This window comes from Aedes aegypti, chromosome 3, assembly GCF_002204515.2.
Source record: "Aedes aegypti strain LVP_AGWG chromosome 3, AaegL5.0 Primary Assembly, whole genome shotgun sequence".
Taxonomy (NCBI): domain Eukaryota; kingdom Metazoa; phylum Arthropoda; class Insecta; order Diptera; family Culicidae; genus Aedes; species Aedes aegypti.
In genome coordinates, this window is record NC_035109.1 from 127,663,002 (window position 1) to 127,673,192 (window position 10,191).

The following is a 10,191-nucleotide window of genomic DNA, read 5'->3' on the forward strand; positions in this document are numbered from 1 at the left end:
GGCTCGTGCTGTGTATTACAAGCCTGATTTCGTAGCCAAGGCTCAAGAGAGTCTTGAGTCGAAGTGTGATTTTTCTGAACTTCGCGTTGGAAGTGTTCCTAGCATTGTAAATAATGCTCTTAATGGAAATCTAAGGTCTGTCATCTGTGTGGTATGTATTATGACCCAATTCATGGGTTTAAGTTACCCATTTTTATAAAACTAATATTTTGTGGTAAATGAAAAACTAATATATTATAGGCGCATTCTGTAGATAATTTATACCAAAAAGGAATGGATCACCATGGCGGAAATCGACGTAAATTATTTTCTGCACATTCTTTAATGTAAACCATCCAATCACTTACAAAATAACAATGACTATGCATGCCGGCGGTTCCGAGTAACTACTTCAATGCGAACCGATGGCCAACCGTTCATTCATGCGTGTTTTTGGCAGAATCGAAAATGCAAATAAACACTAAACTGTATACATGTGATGTGGAGGAGACGAGACACCCGCATAGTTCACTGGCAGATGCTCTTTGAATGACGGCGAACATCTTCGAAAGAACTGGTTTCTTCCCGGTTGGTTTGTAAGCGCGTGTGTATCTCGGTACACTACATACGATTGTCTGCCTTGAGCTAAGTCACTGCGCTCTCCACAGGTGTGGATTGCAGATTTTCAGGAGCGTTTTTTTATTCGAACCTGATTCTTATTTCACGCTTGTAGTGTTGTGCACATGATGGGTTGAGATTTATAGCGTTTCTATGATGATTAATTGGTTCGCTAATCAAGTTCATCAGAACATGAGTTTATTGGCGCAAAAAGTTGATGAATAACTATCATTACGGGTACTTCCGTGTAAAAAATAAACAAATTGTTGGGTTCGTGGAGTCAGGGACCTAATGGTAGGTAATCGAAACAAATTCTGAGAACGATATAAGTGTGACGGGGGTATTTTGGCACGCTTCGGATTAGTGATGGTTCGTTTTTACCAAACAAGTGCGAGTTTTATGCTACCGACAGTACTTTGTTAGGCACGTATTCGTTGGCGTAGGAAGGTTGTATTTCCCATGCGGATTTTTTGATCCTCGTAGTGTTCTGTCCTCAGGAAAAAAAAATTTGTCGTTATAAGCACAGTTGTCAAATTTTTCATAGGATGTATTTGTAACCTTCCATAGCCCTAACAAAAAGTGTGATTAGGGTCGATTTTCGACCAGAAAATTGAAACAGCTCACAATAAACAGTGGATTGACCGATTATAGTTCTGTTGGGGTACACATGTCAAGTTTCAGAAACGCTAAAGTAGAGAGATCCGGAGTTGACCACTAGTGTGGGGCAAAATTTTGATTTTCTCTCTAGTCCACTTTTTGGATTGCATTTGGGTCCCAAAACAACTGTGCAAAATTTAATCTCGATCGATGAAACTATATTTTAGCGTCAGCCGTTCAAAGTTTGTATGTGATTTACTATGGGAAAACTTACTTTTGAAAAGAAAATTCGCCAGTGGTCGCCCATCGACCTCTATAAAAATTCTGAACACATACCTTATTATTTTTACGGTTTTCTTACGATGAAGAATATTGCCAAAGACCGCGAAACAATCCGACGTTTGCGAAAAAAGTTGTTCAATGAAAACCTATTAGTAACGCGACGTTGATTAACACGTAAAGGAATAACAATTATAACAAAATTGGAAAAAAATACGAATGGTCTATGCTTCATAACTTTTTTCACAAGCATAGAGTATCATCGTACCTGCCAAACGATATACGAATGCAAAAATGGCAACTTTGGCAAAGAAAGCTCTCAGGTAATAACTGTGGAAGTGCTCATAATAACACTAAGCTGAGAAGCAAGCTCTGTCCCAGTGAGAACCTTAATGCCAAGAAGAAGAAGAAGGATCTGTGTTTAGAATATTTATAGTGGTCAATGGGCGACGTCTGGCGATATTTCTTTGCAAAATTAATTTTTCCCATAACTAATCCCATACAAACTTTGAACGGCTGGCGCGATTGAGTTGAAATTTTACACAGTTATTATGGGACCCAAATGCAATCCAAAAAGTGGACTGGAGTGAGAATCTAAATTTTTCATAATACCGTGTCCTAGGCTAGTGGCCACCAGGAACCTGATACAAATAGAAAAAGTTCCTTTAGATATCCTAACTTTGACAACCTGCAGTTTCGTAACCAAACAAATAACCTGAATCGTCAATAAATGGTTGAATAGGTATTCACAGGTTTTTTTTATTTCGGCTTGCAGTAACAATCAAATACAAATACAAAAAAGCGTTGATAATTTTAATTCATCGCCGACGTTTCGATCCTATGGTTTGGATTTTCCTCAGGGCTCGAAGTAAACCAACTTGAAATCCAAGAATAAGTTCACAAAATACCAGTCAAGATCACTTAAAAAGGTATTAGCAGGTATATGTAATTTTCTTCAGTACTATTCGGATGATGGATATTTTGGTATAACAATTCACGGCAATTAGGTACAAGTTACCGGAGCACATCCTCTGAAAAAAAAAGGTCTAGTATGGTCCATGTGGAACTAGTTCTTGGAGTTCCGGAAAGTGATGTAATTACTCGAATTTATGTCCTAAAGTCAAATGAATGACGTTCAAATCATTATGATATTTTTTTCTGTTTGAATTTATTTTGCCAAAATTATGGAAGGATGGTTATTCTGATCCCTTTGGAGCACCGGAGTGGCCATCGAGAAACCCGTATTATGGGACCACAAAGTTTCAGTACCAAAACTAAGCATCTTCATGAGTTTGAAAACCTGTGACTCTTCTAGTACAATTATTGATAAAAGTCCACTTTGGTTCATTGTGGCCACCAAAATATCCCAGTAATGACGACCGGACATACCCCTATTGTGAGACATTCCAGTTTTTGTACAAACACTAGCAATGCGACAGATCAATCTTCATGATTTGGAATACCTCAGACTCTTCTGGCTCATTTTTACTTTGGTTCTTTATGATCACCGAAACAATCCATGAATGCCCCCCGGGAATACCCATATTGTGGGACATTTCAGTTTTTGTTCGCAAACTAGGCAAGAGACGGCTCCATCTTAATCGTTTTTGAATATCTGTGACTCTTCTAGTTCAATTACACTATGTATTTTTACCACCGAAATAACCGGAGAAACCCGTATTGAGTGACATTTCAGTTCTTGTACCAAGACGATGCATTCGGTAGCTCTATTTCCAGTTTTTTGAACATGTGACCCATCTTACACAATAAAAAGAGAATTGCCACTCTGTTCTTTGTTGCCACAGAAATATTCCAGATATGATATGATCATATGACCACCGGGCGAACTCGTACAGTGGGACACATTAGTTTTTGTACCAAATCCAGGTATCGTTTTGATTCATATTACGGACACCCTACTTTGTATAAGAAACATTTCACATGAAATGTTTCAATTTTTGTCGTACAAAAGTTCACACTTCCGAGGCTAATTTTAATAAGCTCTTTCCATAAAAATGTATGCAAATTTATAGGCAACTGCCTTAGCCGTTTCTTTAGTGGTTCGACGATTTCTATTGATGATTTAGCTTACCCATCATTCGAAAGTTAAGGGTTTCCGACGCTCAATAACGCTGAGGAATCATACAGAATGATTTGTTTTGTATGCTCTATGTTGAGTTATAATTCACTGAGGCCTCAAGTGTCCGTAATATGAATCAAATCGGTATTCGACGGCTCAATTTTTCTTATTTTTCTTACTTGTTTTTAATTATGAATCGTGGTTTACGGCTAACCAGCCGAGTGGAAGTTTAACAACTACCGAAAAGCTAAACATTACATATAATTTGAAATTGGATTAGGGTCGGTGTTCCGTTAGTGGACGGTCCCCTATAGTCGCACTAGTGGCTTTTTACGGCCGTTTCGCTGGTAATCGTAGCAAAATAATTTTTGACATGAAGATCAGTAGCTATTTATCTAAGTACCATTGACACACAGCTCGATTTTGTTCGAAAAATGATCGAAATAAATAGTTTTGCTTAAAAATTTAGCTCCCTTGCACCTATAGTTAACCTATTGTTCCTATAGTAGCACTACTGAGAGAAACTATTTTGTTATTAAACAAAATAGTTGATAAATTAGGAACTTTTTTACATCAATCGAACGCTTTTGATCCACACTTCAAAGGTAAAATATAAATGTTTTGTAAAACTACGGTTTTGATTTGTGTTTTGCCTATTCCGTGAGGCTAGTGCTACTATAGGAACAGAAATTAGGAATAGTGCTACTATAGGCACATGTGTTCCTATAGTGGCACAAGCGATAATAAATACAAAAACATGAGTTTTCTTATGTTTCATAATTTTTCCACAAAGCCAAGATAAAAAGTTTTCGGATGATCCAAAAATAATTCCGGAGGCTTTATTTTTCGATTTTATACGAATATTTGTTCTTAGCTATGCGGCTATTGGTACATCGACCCTAGATGGACAAATTGATGTGAAGATTTGCGAAAAAGTTACACGTCTCTCTCTGATTTCAGTTGCGTAATGACTATTACCACACCGTATAATTCAGTAAGGAAAGAAGTCCGTTTCATGACAGATTGGCGTGATGAAAAACAGCCTATTACGATGAGAAATTGTAAAAAGAAATATATATATAATCGATTCCTAGTAGAGCCTTAAGAAAGCAAAGCATGTTATGAAACATAAGCGTTTATAGAGCTTCATGACGTCCAATGATGGAACAGTATAGCCTGGAAATTCAGATTTACAAAATAAATATCACTTAAGGTGAACATGAATAGAAGCCAAACTTCAAATTTTCAAGAGCACGGATCTGGAGAACCAAACATCCGTTTAAGCTGAAAACTTAATCGATTGGTCACTAGCTGGTGGTGACCAATCGATTAAGTTTTCTGCTCAAACGAATGTTTGGTTCTCCAGATCCGTGCTCTTGAAGATTTGAAGGTTGGCTTCGATTCAACTTCACCTTAAGGATAGGCTGTCCATACGTACCGTTTTCAACGGGACAGTACCGTTTTCATCCCCTCGACGGACTGTCCCGTCGTTTTATGGAAAGTGCTCGAATTGTCCCGTATTTTAGGAAATGGAGTATTGGCACATAATTTTCAACACCAGTAAAAACATAAAAATAAAAACATAACAAACAGTTTTTAGAAATATTTCAGAGTTTATCGCCTTACTCATCTATTTTCCAAGTAATTATTAGTTTCTCAGAGTTAAACTTGATCCGTACATGCTTCTGCTTAACTTTTTGCGTTTCTTTACTCATATTTATGCCAAATTTTGGTGGATTTCCAAAATACGGATCTTCATAAGATAATTATTCATATAATATCTAAAATGAAAAAGAACAACTATGTGTTTACTTCTGATACGCAATTGATTGGATTAACTGTTTTAAAAGTGGATATTTCAATAAAGTAATAAAATATTAGAAAAAATTAAGTTTGAATTTGAAAAATTGAAAAGTGTAACGATTTTTTTAGGAAACTCTTTAAAAAACGCTACCTTTTGGAAATCAAAGAATGAGCTTCAAGGTTTTTAAGTGTTTTTTATTGAATCATACAGACATGTAGTTTGGGATTGCATAATCTGGTTCTGCTACTTTCCTTCGAATGGCATTTTCCCGAATGTCGTTCTCCCAACGCCAGTTCTCAGAACTCTAGTTCCCCGAAAACACCGTTTCCCTGAATAGCTCAGTTCTCCGAAAAGTTCTAACACTCATAATTGTCATAACCTTTTGCATTTTAAGGTGGTGAACAATGTATTTAGTCGAGAATGATCAAATATCTCCTTCTTTGGTAGCTTATCAATTTTTCTAATAGGGTCCTAAAGCTCTGTCCCAATTTCAGTACCAAACGCCTAAGTTTAGGCGACAAACACATGTTTACTCAATTTTTAAATGATTTTCGTTGGTTTAAGTCCAAAAAACATTTTTTACGGTTTTTGTCGCATTCCTTGGTTTAACTCAAATTTCGGGTATATTTTGTTTTCCGTGTCCCTTCCGATATGTCAAATGGGAACAACCCCAGTGTTAAAACTAAATGCCCTGTGGCATTTTTGTCGACAAAGTGAACGTCAAACATGATCAAAAGTGTCAAGTTCCATATTTGGAATCAATTTTAAAATTAAAGTTTAAATATGCTAAAGCCGTTATTTGAGCTGGGAAAATTGCTAAACTAGTTGCAAGAACATGCTCTTTCGTATGATCAGATGAAAACAAGAATTCATTAAATATTTTAGGACGAAATTCAACACTACTCACTACCCGAGCAGAAACAAAGTTCTGACCATTAATTCGAGATATTGATTTGATTGACATAAGAGATAAAAGATCTGAAGATAATATCAAAATTTTATTCCTGGAATTTCTGAGCCATAGCTAAATTTGATGTTGGAAGATCTAAGGAATAGCTCGCTGATATTGGTGAGATCTTATAAAAGCTGAATATGATATGCTAATAGTATTCCAGGAGAAAATTTTAGATATTATTTTCGGATTTTTTATCTCTTATATCTTTCAAGTTAATATCACTTTTGTAGGGGGGGTCCCGTAGCCTTGAAGTAACGCTTTCGCTTCGTAAGCGGAAGGCCATGGGTTCGATTCCCAATCCCCCCACACAAAAAACTCCGTCCAGCCAGCAGAAGACGCCGCACGAAGGACCGTGTTTGGGGAACACATCCGTCCTTCGTCAGTATCGGATTAAGACTGAGACACACTTGACCCTCTTTGTAGGCTGTTGCCACACACGACACATATACATGGCAAAATGAACCACCGCACACCAAATGGACTTCGATATTGGATATGGATTGGACCAACGGTAGCACTCTCCTCTACCTGCTCGGTATGAGAGTAGAACTAGGATATAAATAGATTCTAAAATATGATACTCGGCATAGTAGTGGCCAAGCGCACGGAGTGCCTAAATAAATAAAAAGTAAGGAAAAAAAAATATCACTTTTGTATGCCCATATCAAAATTTGCTATTATTTAGCTTTTTTCGCCTGCTCAGGTAAAGACTATTATTGCACTTTTTTGAGCTGCATTGCTTTACAAGTAAATGGCTTCGGAGAAACGGGCCATTCGGGGAACTGGAATTCGGGGAAAAGAAGCACAATCGCATAATCTATGTCTTTTAAAATTGTCCCATTTTTGTTTTTTATTTGTCCCGTTTTTATCTGGTTGGCTTATGGTCAGCCTACTTAAGGAGTGCATACCACGCAGGGTAGAAGCACCGCTTTTGACCATTCCACCAATTGTTTCCATAGAAATTTCACGAAACAAATCAGTATGAATTCTTCCATGTCCAATGTACTTCCGAGCGGCTTAAAACTCAAAAAAGTTTGAAAATCAATCCCCGATACCTTTTTTACAATCCTCACAATAAAATAATTGTTCCGTGAAATTTCCAGCTTTTTTGGAGGTAGATGTAGGTTTCAATGGAGCAAATGTTTGAAACATATTAGTTCTGTAATATTAGTGGAAACCAATCATCTCGTAATGAAAACTCATTATTCAAACTTCAATAAAAGAAGTTACTGAAGAGCCCAATTCAATTTAACTGATGGGAGAAGAGTTATCCATGATGTGTATGTCTATTCTTTGCTCCATATGGCATTACAGCACTAGAAGTTCCTGCAAAAATTACAAACAAAATTAGCTCTAAAATAATTTGTTTCATTCGGAGGAATGCAATCGACTGAGGGAACTGGAAGTGATCTGTTATTGGCGTTGCAGTCAGTTTAAATCAAAAGCTGATTTGAAAGTCTGAATAGAATTTCTCAAAAAACGAAATGGAAATAAAACGATACATATACCATTTTATTGTAAATTGTGTACATCAAACCTATAAAACTCATTGAAGATATCTAAGCGATAAAAAGTAGGCAGAACGTTTGTCATATTTAACATTACAGGTCTAAAAAATCAAAGTATAGCTCTACCCTACGGAAATATGCTTCAAAGTGGATCATTTCGAGGTCTGGCTATCATACGTCTCCATAAAGATTATATTAAAATATCCTTTTGATATTCTTATATACAATTATCAAAAAATAGAATAGGCTCGGTTCCGTTTTTGGCAACTTAAAATTTCGACTTTGTTGCCAACAACGGAATCCCATTGTACTTTAATAGTTTGACATTAAATGTTAAACATGTTTTGAGTAAGAGTAGTATTTTTCGTTTATCGCATCACCAACTAACGGTGACTCCCAGATCTTTTTCCTCCCTCAACACCCTTCCCGTGGTGGTTGTGGAGATGTTGTCTCTAGCAGCAACAATAAGCAACAATCATTACACACTTACATTCCTTCCCCATTCCAACTGACTGTATTGACTTGGCCGGCGCAGTTATTGATCAATAATATGAAAGCTGCTTAAATGTGCGTTTCGAGAATAAGCGGGAAGTCCCATCCATTATTCATTGGGATCGAAGCGCCATTATTACCAGTACCGATCAATAACGAAGTAGCAAACTGACATGTTCAGTCAATCTATGCTATTTTGTGCAACGAAGTAAGATTGAGTAAGTGGAGGGATGATTTTATAGCCAAATAACAATCGCGTGCGCCACAGAATAATTGAAAAACTTTAAATTTGAAAACCTGTTGCTAACTCTCAATTCTCTTCATCATGAACCCTTCCACGAACATTTTTGCAGACAAACAAGTTGTATTCGGCGTACATTTTTTCTTCAATCTTAATCACCATTTTGCTATTGGAAGCTTTAAAGTCAATTAGTATTGCTCTTGGATTTAGTCAATTTCTGTTGCATCTTGCGAAAAGATGTGGTACAGTAAGTCAGTGAAGATGGTTCAAGCGTTCTCGGTGCTCGCGGTCTTGGCCTTGTGTTCATGTTCGATCCAAGCTACCCCGACTGGTGGGGAAGCCGACTCCAAACTGGAAGTAGTAACTGAATCCAACAATTATGCTACCGATGAGTTCGATTGGAGGTTTAGTATCCAATGATGTTTGCTACTAATTGTGACAGAAAAAGTTATTATTGATGATTTCCTTAATTTCAGCTACCAATTGAGCGATGGCCGAGAAGTGCGATCGAATGCTTATAAGAAGCGCTTGGATGATGGCCGTGAGGTTTTGGTGATCAACGGATTGTACAGCTATGTTGCACCCAATGGGGTCAAGTACACAGTTTCCTACTATTCTGACGAAACTGGATATCATCCAACTATTATCGGTAGGTGATTTAAGTTTTTAAATACATTGATTTGATACCGTTGAATAATCGAATGTTATTATTTTTTCTCAACAGTGGGAGACGAGCCACTATACCCGGAAGCACCACCACCATTTGCCATCGATCCGAAACTATTAGCTTCATTGGTCGGTTAACGTGATGAGCGAAAGGCGAATTTATTTAGCCGTAATTTACGCTATTTGTATTTTTTCAATAAAATGTTCATACGACGTATTGTTTATGATTTCAAAAGCGGATAAACACACAAATTAGCTCTCTTTTTTCCACTATTCTACGGCAAGCACACGCTTGTTATGTTTTTATTTTAATGGTTGTAAAAGAATGGGATTACAGCATACCATCATTTTACCATCAATGAATACATTTCTAGAGTGACCTAATGTCAGCGATGAGTATGACATTATTGCTAGTATTAAAGCTCTACATTTAGTCGAATTGTAATGGATACTAAAATATAATTTGTTCAAAGGAATGCGGATATTTGTTTAAAGGAAAATACTTTATGCTCTCACTTTGTAAAGAGCAAACTGACTGAAATCTAAATGTAACGCATTTTTATCATACAATATTACAAAAACCTGATAAGCTATGCGATTTTTAAAAATAGCGGTATTTTGGTCCAAGGGACAACAAATTGTTGCGCTGTTTAACTTAAGTACAAACAAATATATCAAAATAATGGAAAGTCTGATCGAGAAGTTTGTTCCTAAGATAACATTGGGATTTGTTTGTATTACAAAATATTTTGAGGGGTATGAATAAAATGTAGTAAAGTTGAGTCTACATGTGAAAAATGAATGGAACATATTTGTGTCATTTTACTTTTCTACACCTTTCGAACATACTACTAAGCGTCGGTATGGATAAAGGTAGCTTTACTACAAACTTACTGATAGGGCAAACGCTCCCTTAGTGGAGGTAGCTCCAATAGTGGAGGTAGTATGTTTTGGCATGTTTCGCGCTAATAA

At 36.7% G+C, this 10,191-nt stretch overlaps 1 protein-coding gene across 1 annotated transcript; it reads left to right on the forward strand.

Moving 5' to 3' along the window:
• The first annotated feature begins 8,459 nt into the window (after positions 1–8,459).
• On the forward strand, positions 8,460–9,580 carry LOC5580147 (larval cuticle protein 9). Its single transcript, XM_021850589.1, has 4 exons — positions 8,460–8,530; positions 8,666–8,957; positions 9,030–9,202; positions 9,278–9,580. The coding sequence occupies exons 2-4, from the start codon at positions 8,791–8,793 to the stop codon at positions 9,355–9,357; spliced, it is 420 nt and encodes a 139-aa protein (XP_021706281.1). The 5' UTR covers positions 8,460–8,530; positions 8,666–8,790; the 3' UTR covers positions 9,358–9,580.
• Positions 9,581–10,191: the final 611 nt, after the last annotated feature.